General features: G+C 44.7%; 2 protein-coding genes across 7 annotated transcripts in view; one reads left to right on the top strand and one right to left on the bottom strand.

Moving 5' to 3' along the window:
• Positions 1–620: 620 nt before the first annotated feature.
• RWDD4 (RWD domain containing 4) lies at positions 621–12,618 on the bottom strand. Of its 5 annotated transcripts, none has more exons than XM_056560241.1 (7): positions 10,907–11,087; positions 9,004–9,084; positions 6,693–6,802; positions 6,469–6,619; positions 5,506–5,617; positions 3,692–3,741; positions 621–1,781 (listed from the first exon to the last, which is right to left on the bottom strand). In XM_056560241.1, exons 2-7 carry the CDS (start codon positions 9,082–9,084, stop codon positions 1,746–1,748), a joined length of 540 nt encoding a protein of 179 aa, XP_056416216.1. In that variant the 5' UTR covers positions 10,907–11,087; the 3' UTR covers positions 621–1,745. The 5 variants fall into 5 exon arrangements, with proteins under 5 accessions (XP_056416216.1, XP_056416212.1, XP_056416225.1 ...); XM_056560237.1 differs by lacking the exon at positions 10,907–11,087 and adding an exon at positions 10,402–10,462; XM_056560250.1 differs by lacking the exon at positions 10,907–11,087 and adding an exon at positions 9,827–9,981.
• TRAPPC11 (trafficking protein particle complex subunit 11) overlaps positions 10,472–27,073 on the top strand; it is a 94,276-nt gene continuing 77,674 nt past the window's right edge. Inside the window, exons 1-2 of one of the 2 annotated variants that reach the window (XM_056560211.1) lie at positions 10,472–10,545; positions 24,768–24,979. In XM_056560211.1, coding sequence (XP_056416186.1) covers positions 24,776–24,979 — 204 coding nt within the window. In that variant the 5' untranslated portion in view covers positions 10,472–10,545; positions 24,768–24,775. Of the gene's footprint in view, positions 10,546–12,860; positions 12,998–24,767; positions 24,980–27,073 lie in introns of those variants that run through there. The other variant, XM_056560206.1, reaches the window with a different exon arrangement.

Below are 27,073 nucleotides of genomic sequence, written 5' to 3'. Positions count from 1 at the left end.
CAAGAGCATATACCCATCAGTAAGGTGTGCCACAATGAAGAGCGACCGAGAAAGGGAGTTTGTATCACTAGATCTTGCTATTAATATAAGCAGCAGCAAAGGTCTTTTCTGACCTGTGAATTCAGCAGTCCAGGATAGGACACTGCCATGACATCATCATGCCATCTGTGCTGGAATACTGAAGTCCTGTGGTGGTCCTGCGAGCTAGACTAAGGACTGGAAGGACACAAAAGTTTCACGTGACGCCCAGAGTGTCAAAGAGGCCACAATGCCTTTTCCTTGTGACATCCTGACCACTTTCTGATTGATTGCCACACCCAGCTCACCTGCCAGCAGTGAACCTTGTGGAGATCCCACACATGCTCTGTGAATGGGGACTGCAGTGTACACACAGCGAGTCTGGCAGGTTAAGAATCCAACTCCCAGACCCAACAAACTTGTACCACAATCCCCATTTAGGGGGTCTTTACACAGCTCACCGCTGCCAGGCAGCTGTATGTGTCAAACAATGAGCGACCCTGAGGTCACAGAGGAGAGATGTTGCAGCATGAGGGTACAGTGGATCTACGGTTAAAATACAGAGAAGACTCATTATAAAAGGCAGATAGCATCAGTTTATTTAAAAGGGATATTCTATCCCCAGCTTCTGTATGATGAAAAACTTTGCAGATTAATGCTAACATAATTAATATCTTTAATCTTAATGATTTTTTTTTACAGGATGCAAACACACACTGAAAGTTATAAAAGTCATTGTCCCACCTACTTTAGGGTGTTTCTGTTTCTAATTTGAGATACTATTTCCTTGGCTCCCATCTTCAGCATTTCACATAGTCTCCTTTCTCATATATTTATCTTTAGAGTCATTCATTCATGCAAGCATTATTTTTAGATATGTTCGTTACAAGACACACTACTTTCTTTACCAAAACTGAAATTTTAATGTAAATACTGTTCCTATCATGGACCTTCTAATGTATCATACTTTACAGAAAAGGGGGTTGTACCGGTGTTGTATAAACCTTTATAATGATTGTCCTTCATCTAAAGTGATATTGAAATGGGTTTTCCCATCTTACAAAGTTATCCTTTATCCACAGAATGGGGACCCAAGTCTTCTGTTAGAATGGAGTGGCCGGTTGCACAAGCTTAGCACCGCTCCATTACCACTCTGGGAGCTGCCGGAGATAGTCAAGTACATGGTTTGGATGTCTCTACAGCCACAGAGAATGAAGGGAAGAGCAGTGTGCATGCCTGACCCGCTACTCTATTGTAATGAAAGACTTGAGTCCCTGTTCTCAAGATAGGGGATAACTATTTGATCGTGGGAATTCAACCCCTGGGGCTGAATAAGGGATAAGTGTGCAAGATGGGAAAACCCTTTTAAGACAAGAAAACAGAAAGAATGGGATTTTGGGGAGAGGAGATTGAGATACAAGGGGCTTTATTTAACAACGTTTTGAAATTCATGTGTCTTCCGTACACAACCCTTTTAGAATCACTTTTTTATCCTTAATCTTTTTCACAAACTACTATACGTCTGTTCACTAACATACACACGCCTGAAAAGAATACAAGTCAAATTACAAGAACACAGCACATCTTTATTAAACAGGAAGCCTACAAAATGGGCTCCTCTTATAAAATGTGGCTTTTTAATAAATTACCAAAGTAAAATAAGAAAAAAAAACATCTAGATGATGAACTGCAGTCCGGTTAGTTATTAAAAAGACTCTTCGTGATTCCTAGTCATCCTCAGCGGAGCCGCCAGTTTTAGACAGCTGTAACAGGAGATAAAATACTGGTTGGGAATATTACCTTTTAATCCTTAAAAATAGTTTTGAAAAAAGAAAAAAAAAATTTTTTGCTGGGGTTGTTTGATGACGCTTTTTTAGCTTTTGCTTTAATATACTATTCATACATTCATAAGTCTACATTTATTCTATTTTACACACAGAATGATACCTAACTTTTCAGTAAACATGAATTCTACATAGCATTACTTAATTTGTACTAATCCCAATCTACAGCTTGAATTAGAGGTCAAAGCTGCATTTTACAATTCTTCAGGCTTCACAGCTAAACGTACCCAGCATTTTTTTTGCTTCCATATACCTGCTTGCCCTGGTTATATTCATAAACCAGGTCATGTACATTTAAAGGGAGTCTAACACCAGCATCAACCTCCTGGTACAGGGCAATAGTGTGATGCTGATTCCAATGCTGTTCACTTTTCTCCTATGTAGCACCATTCCCCAGTAATGCCCAAAAATCCAAATACGCAAATTAAGTGCTTTGGGGCATAGGGATCATTTCCAGCCCCTTGGAGCATCTTTCTTCCAGCCTGGCTTGGCCCTGCGCAACAGCCCCTTCATAAAAATTCATGACCGCACATGTACTTGCCACATGATTGTCCTACACCACCAGCATCTATTCTAGCAGATATAGAGCAGGTTCTAGTGGCGCAGTCACTGACAAGCAGAGATCTCCACAAACAACAGCAGTGACTGCCCAACCAGGACCAGCTATATATGTGTTATATGCTGGAGGTGTAGGACCTGTGATGATGTCACAAATCATGCGACCAGTACATGTGGGGCCAGAGCTCAACAGTGCAGTACAGAGGAGAATGTGGCTGAATGACCTGTGATGAGAATAATTATGTGATAGGAGATGGGTGGGCAGAAGATTGCACCAAAGCACTTCATTTACATTTTTGTTTTTTCAGGTATAACCCATGTGGGAATAAAGGTGAATAGTGTTGGAATCAGCATCACCCTCACTATTACTCTGTAACAGCAGGTTAGTAAAGGTGACAATGGTGACAGATTTCGTTTGAAGGTTTGTATATGCCATCAGTATTAGATCTGCAGGGTCCAACTCACAGCATTCCCCCCACCCCCATAATGAACAGCTGACTGGTGGGGAGCTAGAGCTAGACTACGAGATGAATGATGGTAAAGATACCTCTCTGGAATAGGCTGTATTTTAGCATCAATGAAAAATAAATAACTCCATATAGATTATATCTATATATACACACTGTGAAATTGAGCTCAGTGGTAGACATTTTACATTTTATGGAGTAAAGGAACCTGTCACCACATTTTACAATATACAACGTGTTGTATATATGGTAAAATCTTACCATGCCCAGGAGACATTCCTGCTAGCAGTGATGGTAAAGATATGCAGTTTGAAAGGTGCTCCTGCCGACCCAAAAGTCGTCCCCTAGGCTGGAGCCATCGTTTTCTTGTCCTGTCTGCTTGGGCTATAATAATGCCCCTCAGCGTGAATGACAGTCCGTGTCACCGCTCTGCTCCCTAAGCGTTGTCATACGTTATTTATAGTAAAATCTGATAACAGGTTCCCTTTCAAAAATCCAAAAGGAAACAGCCTACACGGTCACCTTTAAAGTCCTAACTTTCCAGCCAGACTTTTGTACCGCCATCTTTTATTTCACTATAAGATTTAATTTAATTAATATTGAAGTACTGGGTATACAATTATTGATTTTAAATGGACTTGATACTTACATGCTGGAAACATGTAAACCCCAGAGCCCGCCGGGTCGGTAACAGACCAGATAGAATAAAAAAATAAATAAAATAAAAAAAGACAGTAGAAAAAAAATCATTAAAAACAGAAAGTAAGACTACATTTTACATATCACTAGGTAAAGAAGTGTTACCTTAATGACATCAACCCAGTTCCATCCACGTGGTAGCTCCCCCCTGTGGTCTAAAATGAATAAATAAATTACTTCTGTGTAAGACAAGCAAAAAGACAAGCAATCTTCAGGACATCTTAATACATTTAAGGCATACAAAAAAGGGAGAAAGCCCTTGTACCATAACCAAGCAGATAGACAGGTATATCTAGCTGCAAGAGGATACACAGGCTTGCTTAGTAAAAATAAAACTTCATCTACCTGCTTTCACCTTTTGCAACTTTTGGGGGGTACAGGCAGGGGAGGTGTCAACTGCAATCACAGACACATTACTGCATTTTGCAGTGATTTTGCAGTAAAATGCTGCGATTTTGTTCAAATTGTGGCAGATGGCAGTAATGCAAGTGTGGCCCTATAGCCATTTGGGCTGCATCGAGCGGCACAGACACGTTTACATTGCATCTACATTTACATGATCGGTGGGGGTGCTAGTGGTTGGATCAGATACTTACATTATCCCCTATAGAGGATGACTTTGAATATTGTGAATAGAACTTTAAAGGGTTTATCCAGAATTTTTTGAGACATGTGCTCAGGCTGTGTAATAAAATAAAATAAATATATAATTATCTCTCTCGGTACCCTGTGTGTCCAGTATCAGTTTGCCCGGTCTCCCCTGACACTTTGTTTCCCCAAGCTGCAGATGCTTCGTCATATCGCTGCTCTGCCAATCACTGACTGAGATGAAAAGCTGATGTGGCCAGTAATGAGCAGAGCACTGCCATAACATCTGCAGCTCTGAGAATCCAAGCATCTGCAGAATTCAGTCTGGGATTTATGTCCCGTGCTTAGGCTCGGTTATATGTGATACACGGTATCTGGGAGTATTGGACAATGCTGTAGGTATGGTAATGGGAACATATGGGGCAGCTGCAGGCACGAAATGGCTGTAGATGAGGGGCCACAGATGTCTTGGTATAATCTGCAGTCATCAGGAGACATCATCGTGTTTTCTGGGTTGGATGAAACAGAAAATGAAAGAAAACACCCTCAGTCAGAGAAGTCACCTGTAGTCACCAGATGTAATGGTTCTGTATTTTCTGACTGTGTCTGATCAGGTCAGATCTGCTGTAACATGACCATAATGCAAAGGCGTTTATAAGTTTGTGTTACGGCATTAAATGCATTTCTCTTCATTAGGATTTTAGGCCGTATACACATAGTTGTGTGATCAGTAGCTGAGCGTTGTCTATTGTGTATAACAAAACATTACTGTGTGAGGAATATAACTGGCACTATTACTGATAGGTGCCACTAAGAAGATCACTTAGTGTGAGTGGGCAAAAAGGTGACACCATTAGGCTAAGACTACATGACTTTATGGGCCACATGGTCAAAGATCGCTGTGTTGTGGTCACTGAATTGTGCTGAATCTTAGCTAATGTAAGTGAATGAGGTCATGTAGTGACCTCCAAATTTCTGAAGCCCGAAATCCATCCTGGATGAAATGATCCCTCACATCAGCTGAGATGCAGCACAATTGAAGGAGCATAACATTGTGATCTTTGGTCCTGTGATCCATGGGCGCCAATTTTAATTTGGTCAAGGGCCACAAAGTCTACAACCTTCCCTTGGAAAAGGTGCAGGAGAGATCCCATATCTGAATCTCCTACCTTTTCCCAGACAAAACTAGAGTAAGTTTCCCCAATTGTGTCAGACCAATAGAGAAATGGCTTTGAGGAAGATAAAAAAAAAAATCTAATCAATTATTTCCCTGTCACATCATAGAAACCTGAGGTCCCAGTGAATCTATGTTGGTCTCCTTTATAACACACCTGTTTTATCTGCTAGTTTTCTCTTTTGTGCTTTCGTCAACTGCTCCTTCTTGTCTTTTTTCTTATTAGACTGAATTATGCTTGTTTCTACTGTGTTGTCACTTCCTAATGTCTAGAAAAACAAAGAAATTCAAGTAAAAAAAAAATATTTTGTGGACAAAATAAGTAAAGAAAAGAAAGCAAAACAAAAACCATGTATGTGGACAACAATAAGTTTAATAATACATAAATAACACCTAGTCCATTAAATCTATTTATCCCAAATGCTAAAATGCTATGGCATTTGTTAAAAAAAAAGGGCAATTATGACCTTATGGGATTTAAAAGAGGATCTGTTGGCTCTCCTGAAATGTATTAACTAATTCCTTATACTTACTAAATATTTAATATTTATGTTTTAATATTACTATGGAGAGTCGTAAAAGAGGTGACTCTGTCTGAAACTATGAGCACTGATTGGATAGTATCAGAAAGCATATGGACTCAACCCGCAGTTAGTAGTAGTAGCAGACCTAGACTAATTGATCTTTCCTTATACCCACACAGGAAGAAATCTATTATTCAAGGCCGATGTGTAGAAAGAAGCTGCCAGGGACTACCCAAATGACAATGACTCATGGATCAGGCAGCATGAAAGTGATGACATACTCCCTTTAAGTCAAGCTCGGCTTATTCAACAGATTTTTGATCAGATTAAGATCAAGGGAGTTTGAGGGTGTGTACTTGGTCTGTAACAATGTTTAAGTAGTACGTGTAGCCAAGGTTTCTCTGCCGAACATTGCAAACAGCATGACACTGCCCCCACATTGGTTTTTCATTTTGTGGTTCCCAATAAAATCAGGATATGACAACTTGAACAAACATTTACATATTCTACATTTAACATACTTTTTTCTATCCTAGTCTTATTTTCTGTTGTCATTTTCCATCACATTAAACAAGGGCGAAGTTTAAAATACTTACTATGCTGTTTGTGAAAGGTTGATGGGTCTCCATTAATTCTTCCTTATTGTCTTTGGCATATTCAAATAAGGTGTACGTCATCGATGTACCAAGGTTTGCTTCCACCTGCTCTTGTAACTTCTTTATGATGCCCTGTTTCACAGCTTGAGAGCTAAATAAGACATACAAATGTATAAACAGAACAATAACACTACAATAGCAGGACTGTACAATATAGCACTTACATATGATTATTAAAAAAGGCATTCATAGATATGTTAGGGGCGGTTTCAGGATAGGTCTCTGGCCATGATATTTCAACAAGAAAGGCTTTAGGGTCTCCAGCATCAGCAACCTGTAAGATATTAAAGGAGAAGGATGTAAAAACTTTTCAGTTCTGATTTTTTTTTTTTTTTTTTACTTTCTAGTAGGGCTTGACAAATTTGTTAAGAATCTAGGGGGGCAGTCAAAATACACCTCGCTCTGTGTCACCGTCATTCGTGTCCCCTCATCTTGCCGTGTGTCACTGTCATTTATGTCCCCTCATCTCGCCGTATCACCATCATTAGTGTCCCCTCATCTCACCCTACGTCACCGACACTAGTGTCCCCTTATCTCGCCCCCTGTCACTGTCATTAGTGTCCCTTCATCCCTCCCTGTGTCACAGTCATTAGTTTCCTCTCATCTTTTAAAAATAAAAAACAAACTGTTTTACTTACCTTCACCTCCGTTACCACGCTGATTACCTTTTCTGCTGGCACTCTGGTCTTCAGCAGCGGATGTCTTTCAGTGTTACATCCAGTGTTACATGAGCAGTGGATACCACGTGACCACAGCAGCCAATCAGAAGCTTCAGCAGTCACACTTTGTGCACCTGAGCACGGAAGTGGAGGTAAGAAACATTTTGTTGTTTTTTTTTTTTAAAGATGGACAACCTCTATTGAAAAAGGTTCTGACAAGAACCTATGCCAATACAAAATGTTTAGTCACCATGGCGACCTGGTATCTGTCAAGCCCTGCTTTTTTAGGTCTGAGATGTAAACTGTGAGTCACAGCCTGAATCCATATTTCTTTCCATACAGCTTGTAAAAAAGGTTTTGTTTTCATGAGAAATAATTTCAATATCAAGCCAGAAGTAAATGAAATAACAGCATGCAAGTAACCTAAAAATTAGGGATAGACCGATTATGGGATTGGCCGATACTCACGATTTTGTTAGTTATCGGTATCGGCATCTAACCTTGCTGATAATGCAGATAATGCGTCTTGCCCGCGACACCCGGGCCAGGAGAACGGTGCTGCTGGCTGCTTTTTTGCATCTCCAACACAGCCATGGCAGCTCTGTGGGAGAGGTGCTTTGAACACCAGCGTGGTGCTGCTGCGCTTAGACGTGAGGTCACATCACAGTGGGGGTGACCTCACGTCTAAGCGTAGCAGCGCCACGTCAAAGTTCACTGTGCCACCGATCAGTGCGCCCGCCACCCTCTCTCTCGTGCAGGGCCCTGCTCGCCCTCTCTCTCGTGCAGGGCCCTGCACACTGAGGTATGTGCCCTCAGTGTGCATGGCCCTGCTCGCCCTCAGTGTGCATGGCCCTGCTCACCCTCAGTGTGCATGGCCCTGCTCGCCCTCAGTGTGCATGGCCCTGCTCGCCCTCAGTGTGCATGGCCCTGCTCGCCCTCAGTGTGCATGGCCCTGCTCGCCCTCAGTGTGCATGGCCCTGCTCGCCCTCAGTGTGCATGGCCCTGCTCGCCCTCAGTGTGCATGGCCCTGCTCGCCCTCAGTGTGCATGGCCCTGCTCGCCCTCAGTGTGCATGGCCCTGCTCGCCCTCAGTGTGCATGGCCCTGCTCGCCCTCAGTGTGCATGGCCCTGCTCGCCCTCAGTGTGCATGGCCCTGCTCGCCCTCAGTGTGCATGGCCCTGCTCGCCCTCAGTGTGCATGGCCCTGCTCGCCCTCAGTGTGCATGGCCCTGCTCGTCCTCAGTGTGCATGGCCCTGCTCGCCCTCAGTGTGCATGGCCCTGCTCGCCCTCAGTGTGCATGGCCCTGCTCGCCCTCAGTGTGCATGGCCCTGCTCGCCCTCAGTGTGCATGGCCCTGCTCGCCCTCAGTGTGCATGGCCCTGCTCGCCCTCAGTGTGCATGGCCCTGCTCGTCCTCAGTGTGCATGGCCCTGCTCGTCCTCAGTGTGCATGGCCCTGCTCGTCCTCAGTGTGCATGGCCCTGCTCGTCCTCAGCGTGCATGGCCCTGCTCGTCCTCAGCGTGCATGGCCCTGCTCGTCCTCAGCGTGCATGGCCCTGCTCGTCCTCAGCGTGCATGGCCCTGCTCGTCCTCAGTGTGCATGGCCCTGCTCGTCCTCAGTGTGCATGGCCCTGCTCGTCCTCAGTGTGCATGGCCCTGCTCGTCCTCAGTGTGCATGGCCCTGCTATAAAATGCCCAAAAATTTTAATGCACGGAATATCGGTGTAAGTTATCGGCTATCGGCCTGAAAGTTGACAGGTCATTGGTACCGGCTCTAAAAAAAATCAATATCGGTCGATCCCTACTAAAAATCACATTACCCGATACTGGAATTCTGTAGGTCCGAGCTCTTTAAAGCCTTCATCTCCTTCATAGATGGACCGAAGAGCTTCTAGCTCCATCTGAAAAATAACAGCATGGCAATAAAAAAAAGGCTGATTATGTTAAACATTACTATGTTATGGGTGTATTCACACCTAAAGTATCCTGTGCATACTTGATGCTTAAGATTTTATGCTGCGCATTTAACATAGTTCTGGCTCTTTCTTTACTAAACTGTTTTCTGTATCCTATTTTCAATTTAGCAGGGGAGCAGGAAAACAGCCTGATAAGAAGGGAGACATTATTCTTTTTTAAGATATATTACATACATTTTTTACTTTTGGTTCTACTATTACTCTATGCAATGTTTGTTGAAGGTGACTATAGGTACAGGGTCTATATCTTGAATAAATGGTCCTAGGAGCTTGTTCAAAAGATAAAGACAGTCAAGCAAATGTAAGTATGGAGATCTCATCTAAACATGAGCACCAGAACCACTAATACAAAACATTATTTGGGATGCCAATTCCCAGACCCCCTCCTGCTATTACAGCACAATGGAAACGACTGTAATATTCATTGGACCTTTGGCTTTATTGCTAGAACTAATTGATGATGAGGAGAGTACAGTGTGTATATATATATATATATATATACACACACACACACACACACACACACACACATACATACATACACACACACACTAAATGCACTAACACAGTTAAAGGAAAACTGTCAGAAAAGTCACCCACACAAACCAGTGGTACTGCCTGGTAGTGTGGGTGAGGCTGAGAAAAACAATGCTTACAATGCCCGTACCTGTCGCTCTGTTCGTTTGATATCTTCTACTTTCTGAATATGCAAATTAGCAGCAAGTGGCACGGGCGGGGTTGGGATCCATCGGGCACTGTGATGTCAGCGCTGTTTCTTCAGCGCTCGGCTTGGCTAATCATTATTCACTGCCTCCTTCTGCCTCTCCCCCTTCTCCCCGCTCTTTACTGTCCGCACGTGCCATTTACTGTGCATGTGTCACTTACCAGCTACATCCCGAAGCGGCCTCAGCACGGCTTCATAAATGGCTTCATAACCTCGCGGAGGCCACTTCCGGGTGTAGCCATGAAGGGGCACATGCTCAATAAACGTGATTACAGAGCAGAAAGGAGGGGGAGAGTCAGTGAATAATGATTGCCAGGCCGAGCGTTGAAGAAACCGCGCTGACGTCACAGTGCCTGAAGGCTGGATCGTACCCCCGCCCGTGCCACTTGCTGCTAATTTGCATTTTCAGAAAGATATCAAATGAACAGAGTGTCGGATCCAGGCAGTACCACTGGTTTGTGCGGGTGACTTATCTGACAGTTTTCCTTTAAACTTGTTGGGTACATCAAGTTAAATACTTTTTGCAATTGTATATCTATTGATATTTCTGCTCCTGTCCTCCCCTTGTTGACAGTTGGTTGCCTAGGTTACAGACCACCGTCTATCCAGTATATGTACACACACCGGGTCAGCCTGGGGGGGCATATACTGGATCGATAGAGGTAAATAATCGGGCGATAAGCGGACTGGTGTGTGTAATATATTAATAAAACTTGCTAAATAAGTGTAAATGCCAGATTATTTCACTTGAGGTACCCTACAAGTTTAGCTATCTTGAGATGGGAATACTGCTTTGGGGCATGTTCACAGGTCCACAGATTTGATGCGCAGGATTTGATGCAGATTTCAATGTAAACTAAATGACTGAGCGCAGCTTCTAATCGGCAATTACAAATCCTCCGCATCAAATCTGCGCAGGATCCTGTACATGTGAACGTACCTTTAGAGGGCATCTGTCACGTATGTAATGCTTGTTAAACTAGTGACCCTGCACTGAAGGTGTTAAACTTATGCCAGGCATACCTTTGCTTTCGTTGCTTTATATCCATAAAAAATGCTTTATATTCTGTGCTGAGATGTCAGAGAGGTGTGCCCGCTTCTCCTGACAATCAACATACAGGGCTGGCTTGTCGGTGGTTCTGTGTAGCTAGCCTGCGCATGTGCTGTCAATGTATATCACAGTATATGCACGGTGAGTCTGCAAGTGATTGTAAACCTCTCTGGCTGACCAAGCGCCATAGTAGCAAGAGACAGAGAGCTCGGGCCCTGTCTCTAGCATCAGCTCCTCAATGTGCGTGCTGGCGCCAGTCCCGGAGAGCCAAGAACAGCAGAGAGCTAACTACACATGGCTGGCGTTGGCAGTGATCCCTGTGTCCGTCTTCAGGGGGAGCAGGCATGATGTTGAAGACCCTGGGCCGCACCTTTTGGACACAGAATATAAAACTTTTTTTTATGGATATAAAGCTATGAAAACTGCAAAGAAAGGTGTAATGCCGGAAGTTGGAGTCCGCCAGCATGTACCAGGTTGTGCACCTGTAGCTTAAGTCCAGCTTCTGGATCCAGAAGAGGCTGAAAACCAGGGAATACTTACACTCTGCTCCCAAGTTTGGCCCAACACCAAACCGGTAAGTGGCACAGCAGGTCAACAACCATGGGGGCATTACAAGAGATGTGTCTAGCATAAGCATGTTAACACCTTCTGCACTTCATCACCAGTATAACAAGTGTCTACTACAGTATTCTGTTATCAGCAGGTTTTCCCAGCCTCTGGCTGTTATCCACTGTTCCCCAGCTGTTGCCAAACTACAACTCCCATCATGGTGGGAATTGTAGTTTTGTAAAAGCTAGTGAGCTCCAAGCTGGGGCTGATTGGACATCTGTCAGCAAACCTTCAGGCAGAAGATCTGTTTTTAAACCAGTGTGCCTCCAGCTGTTGCAAAACTAAAACTCTTAGCATGCCCAGACAGCATGCTTGGAGTTGGAGTTTTGCAACAGCTGGAGGCACATAAGTTGGGAAACATTACAGTAGATGATTCCTGCAGCCTAGTGACATTGCCATGTTGGCAGCTGCCCTATTACCAAGAATACAGCCCAGTGCAGCTCCCTGATATAACACTCAGTCTAAGGATATACAGACAGTGTATACAGCTGACTGATACAGTGCTCAGTATAAGGATATACAGACAGTGTATACAGCTGACTGATACAGTGCTCAGTATAAGGATATACAGTGTATACAGCTGACTGATATAGTGCTCAGTATAAGGATATACAGACAGTGTATACAGCTCCCTGATATAGTGCTCAGTATAAGGCTAAGCAGATAGTGTATACAGCTCCCTGATATAGTGCTCAGTATAAGGATATACAGACAAGTGTATACAGCTCCCTGATATAGTGCTCAGTATAAGGCTAAGCAGACCGTGTATACAGCTCCCTGATATAGTGCTCAGTATAAGGCTAAGCAGATAGTGTATACAGCTCCCTGATATAGTGCTCAGTCTAAGGATATACAGACAGTGTATACAGCTCCCTGATATAGCGCTCAGTATAAGGCTAAGCAGATAGTGGGTCTCACCTCCTGGTCCTCGTTGGCGGCCATGCTGTCACTTGTGTACGGGCTGCCGCTCCCCTACACAGGCTCACATGAGCCACACTCACAGCCACTGCTCCCACAACTCACGGGAGCCGCACTGCGCATGCGTCAAGCTAACACCTCATCAATTGGCGACTCTCTGTGGTATAGAGTACGCGGACATTTTGGTTGAGGGAAACGTATTCAGAGGTCGAGTCTTGTACAACATAAGCAATGAATTTCTTATAGAGACATCACATGTGAACAAATCGAGTTGTTTCCGCTTTAGAAACAACGCGTTAAAGGAAAAGCTTTATTAAATCTTGGAATTATATGCCCAAAATAAACATGGCAACAGCGGAAGACCCCAGCAGGCTGTGCGGCTGGATCAGCTGACAGAGTAGAGACAGGTGTGTGTTCCGGGGGTGACAAGTGACGTTGTGGTGTATCCCGGTGGTCGTATCCTGAGGACCTGAAGCCCAGAGACGTGACATGTACTGAGGACCCCGCCTGTCTGACTGCAGCCCCCAACTCATCCGGTAACCGGGACCACTCCCCTATGTCTGTATATCATATAGTGCGCTAGGTCAGCAGTACATGTACTGTATTATCACATATCAGCTGTATATATACACTGTATTATCACATATCAGCTGTACATGTACTGTATTATCACATATCAGATGTACATGTACTGTATTATCACATATCAGATGTACATGTACTGTATTATCACATATCAGCTGTACATGTACTGTATTATCACATATCAGCTGTATATATACACTGTATTATCACATATCAGCTGTACATGTACTGTATTATCACATATCAGATGTACATGTACTGTATTATCACATATCAGATGTACATGTACTGTATTATCACATATCAGATGTACATGTACTGTATTATCACATATCAGCTGTACATGTACTGTATTATCATATATCAGCTGTACATGTACTGTATTATCACATATCAGCTGTACATGTACTGTATTATCATATATCAGCTGTACATGTACTGTATTATCACATATCAGATGTACATGTACTGTATTATCATATATCAGATGTACATGTACTGTATTATCACATATCAGATGTACATGTACTGTATTATCACATATCAGCTGTACATGTACTGTATTATCATATATCAGCTGTACATGTACTGTATTATCATATATCAGCTGTACATGTACTGTATTATCATATATCAGCTGTACATGTACTGTATTATCACATATCAGATGTACATGTACTGTATTATCATATATCAGATGTACATGTACTGTATTATCGCATATCAGATGTACATGTACTGTATTATCGCATATCAGCTGTACATGTACTGTATTATCGCATATCAGCTGTACATGTACTGTATTATCGCATATCAGCTGTACATGTACTGTATTATCGCATATCAGCTGTACATGTACTGTATTATCGCATATCAGCTGTACATGTACTGTATTATCGCATATCAGCTGTACATGTACTGTATTATCGCATATCAGCTGTACATGTACTGTATTATCACATATCAGCTGTACATGTACTGTATTATCACATATCAGATGTACATGTACTGTATTATCACATATCAGATGTACATGTACTGTATTATCACATATCAGCTGTACATGTACTGTATTATCATATATCAGATGTACATGTACTGTATTATCAGATGTACATGTACTGTATTATCAGATGTACATGTACTGTATTATCACATATCAGCTGTACATGTACTGTATTATCTCACATCAGATGTACATGTACTGTATTATCACATATCAGCTGTACATGTACTGTATTATCACATATCAGCTGTACATGTACTGTATTATCACATATCAGCTGTACATGTACTGTATTATCACATATCAGCTGTACATATACTGTATTATCGCATATCAGCTGTACATGTACTGTATCATCGCATATCAGATGTACATGTACTGTATTATCGCATATCAGATGTACATGTACTGCATTATCACTAGGGATGTCTCAATAACAATTTTTTTAGACCGAGTACGAGTACCGATACTTTAATTCTAGTACTCGCCGATACCAAGTATGAGTACTTTTATTTTAAAGGGAATCTGACACCAGGGTGACTCTGTTTCTGGCGCTGCTTACCGTATGATTTGTTGGTTCTTTAGACATTAGTAGCAGCACTCCTGTAGACCGCAGCCCCCCCCATTGTAGCCAGCCGACCCCTCCCCCCCTTGTAGATAGCAGGACCCCCCCCTTGTAGATAGCAGGACCCCCCTTGTAGACAGCAGGACCCCCCCCCCCTTGTAGACAGCAGGACCCCCCCCCCTTGTAGACAGCAGGACCCCCCCCCCCTTGTAGACAGCAGGACACCCCCCCTTGTAGACAGCAGGACCCCCCCTTGTAGATAGCAGGACCCCCCCTTGTAGATAGCAGGACCCCCCCCTTGTAGATAGCAGGACCCCCCCTTGTAGATAGCAGGACCCACCCCCCTTGTAGATAGCAGGACCCCCCCCCCTTGTAGATAGCAGGAACCACCCCCCCTTTAGATAGCAGGACCCACCCCCCCTTTAGATAGCAGGACCCACCCACCCTGTAGATAGCAGGACCCACCCACCCTTGTAGATAGCAGGACCCACCCCCCTTGTAGATAGCAGGACCCCCCCCCTTGTAGATAGCAGGGCCTCCCCCCTTGTAGATAGCAGGACCTCCCCCCTGTAGATAGCAGGACCTCCCCCTTGTAGATAGCAGACCTCCCCCTTGTAGATAACAGACCTTCCCTCTGTAGATAGCAGGACCTCCCCCTTGTAGATAGCAGACCTTCCTCCTGTAGATAGCAGGCCTCCCCCCTTGTAGATAGCAGGAACCCCCCCCCTTGTAGATAGCAGACCTCTCCTTTGTAGATAGCAGACCTTCCCCCTGTAGATAGCAGACCTCCCCTTTGTAGATAGCAGACCTTCCCCCTGTAGATAGCAGGACCTTCTCCCTGTAGATAGCAGGCCTCCCCCTGTAGATAGCAGGCCTCCCCCTTGCAGATAGTAGGACTCCCCCCCCCCCCCCCCTCCCTTGTAGATATCAGGACCCCCCCCCCTGGTAGATATCAGGACCCCCCCCCCCTTGTAGCCAGCAGGACCCCCCCCTTGTAGCCAGCAGGATCCCCCCCTTGTAGCCAGCAGGACCCCCCCCTTGTAGATAGCAGGGTCACCCTTGTAGTTTCTCACTTGCACCTGTCCGGTGTCACCGCTCTGTAGCCCCCTACTCATCACTGCTGCTGCCCTGTTCTGCCGTCCGCATCATGTCGTCTTATGGAGGAGCATGTGACCTACATGTCACTCTGCTTCCTCCGTAGTGTTACGCTGGGCGCAGTGGAGTAACGTGTTTGTCACATGCTCCTCCATAAGACTCCATGATGTGGACGGCAGAACGGGGCAGCGGCAGTGAAGCCGATGGCAGAACAGGGCAGCGGAGCGGAGCACTCCACAAGGTATCGGATTTGGTATCGGGGACATTAGACGAGTCCCACTATACCAGGCAAATACCTGGTATCGGCCCCGATACCGATACTACTTTCGGTATCGGGACATCCCTACTCAGAAGTAATAAGGGATCAAAAACAGATTCAAACGGATGACATTAAAGGCTCATTTGTTTTCCATAGACTTTAATATTACATTTATTATATCCGTTTCTCTTCCTTTTTCTGATGGGGGGATAAAAATACTCCATGCACCATCTTTTTTTCCTGTAAAAAAAATTTATAAAAAAATGCAATAGAAACCAAACAAGTGCAAACAGATGACAAAGGATTGTAAAACAGTTCCATTCAGTTAACATAAGTGGGATCCTTTTACATTCATTTGCAAAAGGCTTGAACAGATTTTAATAACAGACATGACTTAATGGGCACTCTCATTAAAACTAATTATTGCTATTGCACTCCTTATGGTAAATAAAAAAATATTTCTAATAGGGATCGACCGATATCGTTTTTTTAGGGCCGATAATCGGTGGAGGTTAGGGCCGATATTACGGTATAAATTATCGGCTATTTAACCCCCCGCGACACCGCTGCAGATCATTGATTTAAAGCGGGCGCTTTAAATCAATACACTGCAGTGGCTTTTGGGGTGCCATAGGCCGCCGCTGCCACCACCCGCTTCTCTCCCCCTACCTGTCAGGGTGGTTCGGGCCATCCATCCTTCCTGTAGTGTCCGGCGGCATTCCGGGTGAAGGGTGAACCGGTCCGGGCTGTCCTTCTTCTCCGGGGGTCATCTTCTCCACTCCGGGCAGGCTCCGGCCTAGTACGCTGCATAGATGCCCGTGCGCAGCGACGCACCTGACGTCACGGCGTAGCGGCGTCTATGCAGCTACTAGGCCGGAGCCTGCCCGGAGTGGAGAAGATGACCGCCGGAGAAGAAGGACATCCCGGACCGGTTCACCCGGAACGCCCCCGGACACTACAGGAACGATGGATGTCCCGGACCACCCCCCCATTACGGGTAAGTTACATTTTTTTTTTTATTGACTCAGAGGGTGGGGGAGGGACCCGACCGGTATAGCTGTATGGGCAAAAATCCATACCGTTATACCGCCCAGCATCACGGTGGGGGGTGCGACGCGGTGCGGTGGGTCGCGGTACGGCGGTGGGGGGCAGTCGCAGTGGGGGCGGTGCGGGGGGCGGGGCATTATCAGCTTATCGGCAAGGTAATTGCCGATACCGATAATGCCCAAAATCGTGATTATCGGCAGATAATATCGGCCATACCGATAATCGGTCGATCCCTAATTTCTAATATACTTTGTTTAAAAATAATAATATTTTCTATGTTTTTTTTGTGCTTAACCTGTTGGGGACAAAGGGCGTATGCATACGCCCTTGCGTCCTGGTACTTAAATAGGCACTGTCACCAACTTTATTTTTTGATATGTTGTAGTACTTATGTACTACAACATATCTCTAATATACTTTTATTTATTTTTTTTTTCATTAAAAAGGTTTAATTTACATTTAAAAACCGGCCACTGAAAAAGGACTGATTTTGGAGTGGCAATCAGTCCTTTTTCAGTTAGACTGCACTCGCTCCCTGCCTGTCAATCAGACAGGCGGGAGCCAGCGCATTGGCTCCCCGGCCACTGGCTGGGAGGCCACTCCTCCCGCACATCGCCTCCGCCGCCTCGTTGCCGCCGCTGTCCCTGCACGCCTGCTGCCAGACTCTGCAGTAACTGCAAGTGTAATGAGGGAACGGGGTATGCGGGGCGGGGGGGGGGGGAGGAGGGAACGGGCTAGTGCCATAGCGGGGGGGGGGGGTAAACGGGCTAGAAAAAAAAAAAAAATAGGATGGTGGGAGCTACCCTTTAAGGACGAAGGGCTTATCCATACGCCCCTGGGAATTTCGGTCCCCGACCGGGGTGACTGCTGATATCTGGTGATATCTGCTGATAGCCGATTCCATTTCATTACGGGTCTATGGTGACCCGGAATATAAGGGGGATCGCAGTTGTCTAAGACACCCACGATCCCCCTGAAGTGATAGGAGTGAGGTGGCAGGGGTGCCAGCCCTCCTCTAGACGCGACCACCAATAGCCGATCGGAGGCGGGGGGGGGGGGGGTTAACTTTCGTTTTCCCCGTCCTGCCCACCCACAATAGGCCAGGCAGAACGGGAAAATGAAGAGGACCGGGCGCCGATGTCCACTTACCCGTCTGAAGGCTGCGGAGCGACGGTGATCGGTGGGCGGCGACGGAGATCTGCGGTCGGCGTGCGGCAGAAGAGGACAGCTCCCTGGATGCGACGGAAGCCGGTGAGTTGCCTAGCAACATCTAGAGGGCTACAGTCTGAGACCACTATAGTGGTCTCTAGACTGTAGCCCTCCAGATGTTGCAAAACTATTTGTAATTTGTAGTTTTGTAACAGCTGGAGGCCTACAGTTTAGAGACCACTGCACAGTGATCTCTATACTGCCCTCTAGATCTTTCAAAACTACAACTCCTAGCATGCCCACACAGCTGTTTGCTGTCTGGGAATGCTAGGAGTTGTAGTTTTGCAACATCTGGAGGTCCACAGTTTGGAGATCACCGTTCAGTGGTCTCTAAATTGTAGCACTCCAGATGTTGCAAAACTGCAAATCGCAGCATGCCCAAACAGCTGTCTTGGCATGCTGGGAGTTGTAGTTGCTTACCTCCAACTATTGCATAACTACATCTCCCAGTATGCCCTTCTGTCATCAGTACATGCTGGGAATTGTAGTTTTGCAACAGCTGGAGGCACACTGGTTGGAAAATACTGAGTTAGGTAACAGAACCTAACTGAAGGTTTTCCAACCAGTGTGCCTCCAGCTGTTGCAAAACTACAACTCCCAGCATGCACAGTCTGTCAGTACATGCTGGGAGTTGTAGTTTTGAAACAGCTGGAGGTTTGCCCCCCATGTGCCCGTACAGGGTACATTCACATAGGCGGGTTTACAGTAAGTTTCCTGCTTCAAGTATGAGCTGCGGCAAATTTTTCGCCGCAGCGCAAATTCCTAGTGGGAAACTCACCGTAACCCGCCAGTGCGAATGTACCCTAAAAACACTACACTACACTAACACCTAATAAAGTGTAAAACACAACATATACACCCCCTTACACTGCCCCCCCCCCCCAATAAAAATGAAAAACGTATTGTACGGCAGTGTTTCCAAAACGGAGCCTCCAGCTGTTGCAAAACAACAACTCCACGCATTTCTGGACAGCCACTGACTGTCTAGGCATGCTAGGAGTTTAGCAACAGCTGGAGGCACCCTGTTTGGGAATCACTGGCGTAGAATACCCCTATGTTCACCCCTATGCAATCCCTAATTTAGTCCTCAAATGCGCATGGCGCTCTCTCACTTCGGAGCCCTGTCGTATTCAAGGAAACAGTTTAGGGCCACATATGGGGTATCGCCGTACTCGGGAGAAATTGCGTTACAAATTTTGGGGGCTTTTTCTTCTTTTACCCCTTATGAAAAGGAAAAGTGAGGGTCTACACCAGCCTGTTAGTGTAAAAAAAAATTTTTTTACACTAACGTGCTGGTGTTGCCCTTTACTTTTTATTTTCACAAGAGGTAAAAGGAAAAAAAAGACCCCCAAAATTTGTAACGCAATTCCTCCTGAGTAAGGAGATACCCCATATGTGGGCGCAAAGTGCTCTGGGGGCGCACAACAAGGCCCAGAAGGGAGAGTGCACCATGTACATTTGAGGCTTAAATTGGTGATTTGCACAGGGGTGGCTGATTTTACAGCGGTTCTGACAAAAAAAAAAAAAAATACCCACATGTGACACCATTTTGAAAACTATACCCCTCACGGAATGTAACAAGGGGTACAGTGAACATTTACGCCCCACAAGGGTCTGACAGATTTTTGGAACAGTGGTCAGTGAAAATGAAAAATGTAATTCTTCATTTGCACAGCCCACTGTTCCAAAGATCTGTCAAACGCCAGATGGCTGTAAATACTCACTGCACCCCTTATTAAATTCCGTGAGGGGTGTAGTTTCCAAAATGGGGTCACAGTTGGGGGGAGGGGTCCACTGTTCTGGCATCACGGGGGGCTTTGTAAATGCACATGGCCCCCGACTTCCATTCCAAACAAATTATCTCTCTAAAAGCTCAATGGCGCTCCTTCTCTTCTGAGCATTGTAGTTCGCTCGCAGTGCACTTGACGTCCAAACATGGGGTATTTCCATACTCAGAAGAAATGGGGTTACAAATTTTGGGGGGCATTTTCTCCTATTACCCCTTGTAAAAAAGTAAAATTTGGGGAAAAACCAGCATTTTAGTGAAAAAATTTTTTTTTTTTCATTTACACATCTGACTTTAACATAAAGTTGTCAAACACCTGTGGGGTGTTAAGGCTCACCGTACCCCTTGTTACGTTCCTTGAGGGGTGTAGTTTCCATAATAGTGTGCGATGTGGGGGGGGGGGGGGTTTGCTGTCCTGGCACCATAGGGGCTTCCTAAATGGGACATGCCCCCCAAAAACCATTTCAGAAAAACTCACTCTCCAAAATCCCATTGTTGCTCCTTCCCTTCTGAGCCCTCTACTGCGCCCGCCGAACACTTGACATACACATATGAGGTATTTTCTTACTCGAGAAAAAATGGGTTACAAATTTTGAGAGGATATTTTTCCTTTTACCCCTTGTAAAAACTTGGTCTACAAGAACATGCGAGTGTAAAAAATGAAGATTTTGAATTTTCTCCTTCACTTTGCTGCTATTCCTGTGAAACACCTAAAGAGTTAACAAACTTACTGAATGTCATTTTGAATACTTTGGGGGGTGCAGTTTTTATAATGGGGTAATTTGTGGGGTATTTCTAACCAGAAGACCCTTCAAATCCACTTCAAACCTGAACTGGTCCCTGAAAAATTCCGATTTTGAAAATTTTGCGAAAAATTTGAAAATTGCTGCTGAACTTTGAAGCCCTCTGGTGTCCTCAAAAAGTAAAAAAAAGTCAATTTTATGATGGAAACATAAAGTAGACATATTGCATATGTGAATCAATATTTCATTTATTTGGAATATCCATTTTCCTTACAAGCAGAAAGCTTCAAAGTTAGAAAAATGCAAAAATTTCTAATTTTTAATCAAATTTTTTAATGTTTCACCAAGAAATGATGCAAGTATCGACGAAAATTTACCACTAACCTAAAGTAGAATATGTCATGAAAAAACAATCTCGGAATCAAATTTATAAGTAAAAGCATCCCAGAGTTATTAATGCTTAAATGGACAGTGGTCAGATTTGCAAAAAATGCTCCCGTCCTTAGGGTCATAATGGGCTCCATCCCCAAGGGGTTAAAAAAGATTAAGAACACATTTTCCCCCCATCTCATACACAGATTTAGGACCGAAGCCCAAGCACAAGTGCAGCCTGGAGTGCTGAGGGGGGTGTGTCCAACCAACAACATATGGCAGTTAAGTGTGAGAGGAGCTATGATTGGATGAGGCTGGACACCCCCCCTCATCATTCCAGGCTGCACTTCCTGTGTTTGGACCTCGGTCCAAAGTCTGTGTATGAGATGGGGAAAATGTGCTCTTGCTTTATTTGTGCTTTAAGCACAAATAAAACATAGAAAACTTCATTTTTTTAACCTGTTCAGGACACAGGGCGTATGCATACGCCCTGCATCTCGAGTCCTTAAGGACAGAGGGCGTATGGATTCCGGTCCCCGCCGCTAGCCGGTTGGGGACCGAATCGGGATGCCTGCTGAAATCATTCAGCAGGCATCCCGGCACATCGCCCAGGGGGGTCCTGAGACCCCCCCCCCCCCCCCCCCCCATGTCGGCAATCGGAGAAAATCGCATGTCAATTCAGACAGAAGAAGCACGTCCACCGTGTGAAACGGTTCCGTTGCCTACCTGTTGTACCCCCCGTCATGTCTGTCTCTCCCCTGCATTTATTTGTGAGTATGCCGCAATAAAGAAGGATCTCACGTGAACCAGCGTGGTGAGTTGCCGATTGTTTTCTTCTTTCTACTATCAAGTTTCATTGAACTTTGCATATAGTCTGAGCACCACCCGAGTTCGTCCAGCAGAAACCGTGATCCCGTGTCCTTTTTGTAGCCCGTGTACAGATACAGCAGAGCCGAGTTCACTTTTTGCTTCTTTGTTTAATTTACAAATCTGTTTAACTTTCTGGAGCCAGTTGATGTATTAAAAAAAGTTTTTTCCTGGATAACCCCTTTAACGGAGTCAGACGTCAGTTGTGAACAAGCCCTTACCTATTCAGTCCAGAATACAGTACAAAATCCTCATTCTCACCCACAAAGCTCTACACAGTGCTGCACCCCCCTACATCTCTTCTCTCATCTCTGTCTACCATTCTAACCTCTACTATTTATAAAACATGGCTGGACCATTGAATAGAGCACTTTCTCTGTGTAATATTGTAATGTCTGATACTTGCCTTTGTTTGTACCTCCAAAAGTGTTGCGGAATCTGTTGGCGCAATATACATAAATATATCATATCTCGTGTGTAGTACCAGTGCTGCTAGCTCTACCCCCATCACATCTGTGCAAGGCTACACTTACCAGTAATAGTGTGTTCACACGGCCATCTGTCCCCGTTTTTTACCCCCGCTTCGGTTCCGTTCTTGCAGGCTGTAAATTAAAAAACGATTAAAAAAAAAATCCCAATTTTTACAATCCTCTCACATCAATTTGTACCCATCTGCACTCATTTCACATACAGTATTTTTTCTTCCATCAAAAAAACGGAAGGAAAAAAACGGATACAGTAAATTTAAAGGGGTTATCCATAAGGTGATTTTAGTACGTACCTGGCAGACAGTAATGGACATGCTTAGGAAGGAGCTGCGCTTGTCTTGGGGCTAAATGGCTATGTCATGAGATTACCATAATACTGTGGCTAGCTTTTTGTGAACTGGTATTTCCTGTTTGACTTTTCATTTTTTTTTTTTTTTTACTACAAATCCCACAATTCCTTTTTCCTCCTTCCCACACATCAGCCACCCCACCCATTGAAACACAAATGAGCTGCAGACCTGTGGTTTTCAATCAGGGTGCCTACAGCTGTTGCATTAGTTGCAGATTGATCCCTCCACCCATTGAAGCAGACAGGCTCCCTGTCATCAGCTGACTAGTGAGTCAAGTTTCGGCCACATTGCAAGCTGGGAAAAATCTGAGACAACAGTCATTTTGTATGCTGGTAAAAATAAATATTGTGGTGAAAATCACAGAAGAATTGTGAGAAAACTGTCACACACAGGTAGAGACACTATATTATGAACTACACTAACTTTACAACCCCTGTAGCATAGTCAAATAAAAAAAATTCCTGGAATACCCCTTTAACATTAAAGTCTATGGAAAATGGATGAGCCTTTAATGTCATCCGTTTTTCTGTTTTTTGATCCGTTTTTACTTTAAAGCATGCTCAGAACAAAAATTTTTTTTTTTAGAATTGAATAACATTCATTTTCATCCGTTATTGTCCGTTCTTTTAAAGTCCATTTTTATTTTTGACGGGAGACGGCCGTGTGAACGCAGCCTAAGAGCTGTCAGTCTAGTCAGATCCGTTTGTAAGGTTATGATCACAGGAGACCGGGCATGCTTGGATAGGTAGTATTACAATGGGAGGTTCTTTGAAAACCACTGCCCTAATGTATTAAAGGAGTACTCCGGTGGAAAACTTTTTTTTTATTATTTTTTTATTTTTTAATCAACTGGTGCAAGAAAGTTAAACAGATTTGTAAATTACTTCTATAAAAAAATCTTAATCCTTCAAGTACTTATTAGCTGCTTAATACTACAGAGGAAATTATTTTCTTTTTGGAACACAGTGCTCTCTGCTGCCATCTCTGTCCATTTTAGGAACTGTCCAGAGCAGCATATGTTTGCTATGGGGATTTTCTCCTACTCTGGACAGTTCTTAAAATGGACAGAGATGTCAATGTCTGGAGGCCCCATAGAGAAGGAATGGAGCGCTGGCCGTGCATGCACGGTGCACTCCTTCAGGGATACAATTTTACTCCACTCTTAGCAGCTGGCTTGCTATACCCTATCCTATAGGTGGGGGATAGCTTTTGGAGCAGAAAGTATCCCTTTTAAAGGGGGTTTCAGGGCTTAAACCCCCAGCAGTCATCCCCAGGTGTCCAGCGGTGGTCAGCAGCTGCAGGGAAAAAATAGTTGATTCAATAACATTGTCTAGGTCTGTCAGAGTGGGGGCCACAGTTTGCAGCAGCTCTTTCTGGGTCATAGAGGGGGGAGTCCGGAGCAATACAACTGCCCTCTCTGTTGTCCAGCTGTCATCCCATAAAAAATAAACTCTTGGTTCAGCTGAGCATGTATATTTACTACCATAGGAAGATGGGATAAGTGGTGTCAGTTGCCTCTGTCAGCTGCTTATCTCTTGAAGAATAAGGGAATAAGAACCAAACAAGACGGTTATGCCTGACTACGCATGCTGAGGGAAAATTAGGGTGCCCCCCATATGTTATTTTATGTGTATAGCTGGGCCCTGACCAAGATCTGTTGGTAAGTTCACTGGTTCATGATATGGTCTGTTGTGACTGGACAGAAATGTTTTTTTTTTCCCTTAACAAAAGTATATTGAGTGGTAAACCTTGACCAAGCTGCGTGTAGCCGTGAACCCAGTCTGATCTGTGTGCCTATCTTTTGGTGAGCAGTGTCTCTACTATTTACCATTTATGTTGTGTAGAAACAATTGTATGATCATCAAAATCCCTTAATATGTGGTTTGTATTTTCTATAAATACTACAAATATAATTTGCTTTCTTTATGCCTCAGGTTTAGAAATGAGCCCCACACAATGGGATTTTCCAGTGGAATTATGCTGTCGTCCTATGGCCTTTGTGACCCTTACTGGATTAGATGTGACATATAATGCTGTTCATCGTGCCATCTGGGATGCCTTTTGTGCAAATAGGCGAGCAGACCGTGTACCCATCTCCTTTAAAGTGCTTCCTGGAGACCATGAATATCCAAAATGTAGAACAAAGGTATAATGTTCATGTATTTTCTGAATTTTTACTGAGTAATATAACGCATTACACTACCTACTACATTTGGGTCTTCTAAAAGTTTAAGGGGCTATCCGAGGACCTAAAAGAAAAAAAAAAAAAAAAAAACTTCACATGGTGTGGAATGTGCTTACAAAGTCCCCCTAGCTTATTTATGGTACCATTCACTGCTCTCTGATTCAGTGTCGTCCTCTGCCTACTGCTCCATTTTGTCTCTGCTCCAACTACATTTCCCAGCAGTCCTTACTGCCAAGACCTGTGGAAAGGGGGCGTGGCTTGCTGTATGATGTCAGAAGGGGCATGACTTGATGGAGCGGTGGGGTGGCTTGTTTGGTCAATGCTATAAAGTGGGTGGGACTTGCCAGTATGATGTCAGAAAGGGGCATGTTTTACAAGTCAGAACAAAGTGTCACATAATGTCTGTCTCTGTTGGGGGAGTGGAGACAAAGTGGACAGAGGATGGAAAGTTTCTCTTCACTTATTACCTGTCACACAACCTCCACAAAAATGGTGGAAGCAGACCTAATGTGATGTAAACAAATTTTATTGATTAAAATACAACATTTAAAAATTGAGAAGGCGTCTGACAAAAGGACATCTCATGGAACACACTGACATGGTATGAGAGGTATAATAGCCATCCCATAAAAGGGTATGGAAACATAGGTAGCAGCATAAGGGTTCACAACAAGTGCTAAATCTGAATAAAGTGCATAGTACAGTGACCCCTCGACATACGATGGCCCCGACATACCATCATTTCAACATGCGATGGCCTCTCAGAGGCCATCACATGTTGAAGGAAGCATCAACATACGATGCTTTTTTATGTCGGGGCCATCGCATAAACGGCTATCCGGCAGCGCTGACTGCTTCAGCTACCACCATGAGCTCCGGTGATGGTCACTCACCTGTCCTCGGGGCTCCGGCGCATCCTCTTCGGGATCCCCTGCATCGGCGGCGCTCTCCATCGACGTCATCACGTCGTTGCGCACGCCGTCCCATCATCCAATGGGAGCGACGTGATGGCGGCGACGGAGAGTGCGGTTTCCGGGGAAGCAGAGGCCTTGCCGGAGCGTCGGGGACACCTCGGGGACGCGGCGACAGCGATGGACGGCGACATCCCGGGCAGCGGTGACGAGCGGTAATGGTCCGGAGCGGCGGGGACAGGTGAGTACAACTTTCTCACTTTAACACTGGTCTACAACTTGCGGACCTCCAGATGTTGCAAAACTACAACACCCAGCATGCCCGGACAGCCAACGGCTGTCCGGGCATGCTGGGTGTTGTAGTTTTGCAACATCTGGAGGTCCGCAGGTTGTAGACCACTGTCCTATACTTTACATTGCACGGATCCCTCAACATACGATGGTTTCAAAAAACGATGGTCCGTTTGGAACGGATAACAATCGTATGTTGAGGGACCACTGTAGTTACATGGCAAAGTGCCTAGACCTGTTACAAAACAATGACAAAATAGCAGCAAACACCTATACCTACATATACAAGCAAAGAGTGTGATACGGAGACGTCCACCCCTATGTCCGTTTCGGAACTCTGTCCTTCTTCTGGGAGTGGTTAGCATATGGGGGTGGTGGGTATTTATATTCTAGAGTGCCCAATCATAACACTAATACAAAATGTGCTGCAGCTGAATACCTGGTTGATTCTGCCATGGGGAGCGCAGTGAGTGTGTCACCCGGAAGCAGCCGACGAGAGAACTCACCGCGACTTCACAGTATCCCAGTCTTTCGTCATGTCCGGGGATGCGAACACGCGAACGCCGTTGCTAGGCAGCGGCGCTCACGTGACTCCCACACACCGAGACATGCGCACAGAGGAATCCTATTGAAAGTATTACCAGCCCCCTCTATTGGGCCAAGATTAGTATAGACCAGAGGTTATATACAGGGCGCCCTCTATTGGATGTAAGAGTATAATGCAAATGCAGATGTCTCCTGCAATTGTAGATCAGGACCAATCGATCACAGAATAGTGCATAAAGAATGCATGTGAAGAAAAGAGAAATTGTGAAACAGAGTGATAAAGAGGAAAAGGTAGTGCAGCAAGCTT

Source organism: Hyla sarda, chromosome 1, assembly GCF_029499605.1.
Source record: "Hyla sarda isolate aHylSar1 chromosome 1, aHylSar1.hap1, whole genome shotgun sequence".
Classification (NCBI taxonomy): Eukaryota; Metazoa; Chordata; class Amphibia; order Anura; family Hylidae; genus Hyla; species Hyla sarda.
Note: the sequence above shows the minus strand (reverse complement) of the source record. Positions and strands in the feature narration are given on the sequence as shown.

Coding starts and splice junctions, on each gene's coding strand:
- RWDD4 (XM_056560229.1), bottom strand. CDS start 12,485: ATGGCCGCCAACGAGGACCAGGAG. Junction 6,620..6,692: donor GCCTTTTTTAATAATCATAT/GTAAGTGCTATA, acceptor TGTCTTATTTAG/CTCTCAAGCTGTGAAACAGG. Junction 5,618..6,468: donor AACCTTTCACAAACAGCATA/GTAAGTATTTTA, acceptor TTGTTTTTCTAG/ACATTAGGAAGTGACAACAC.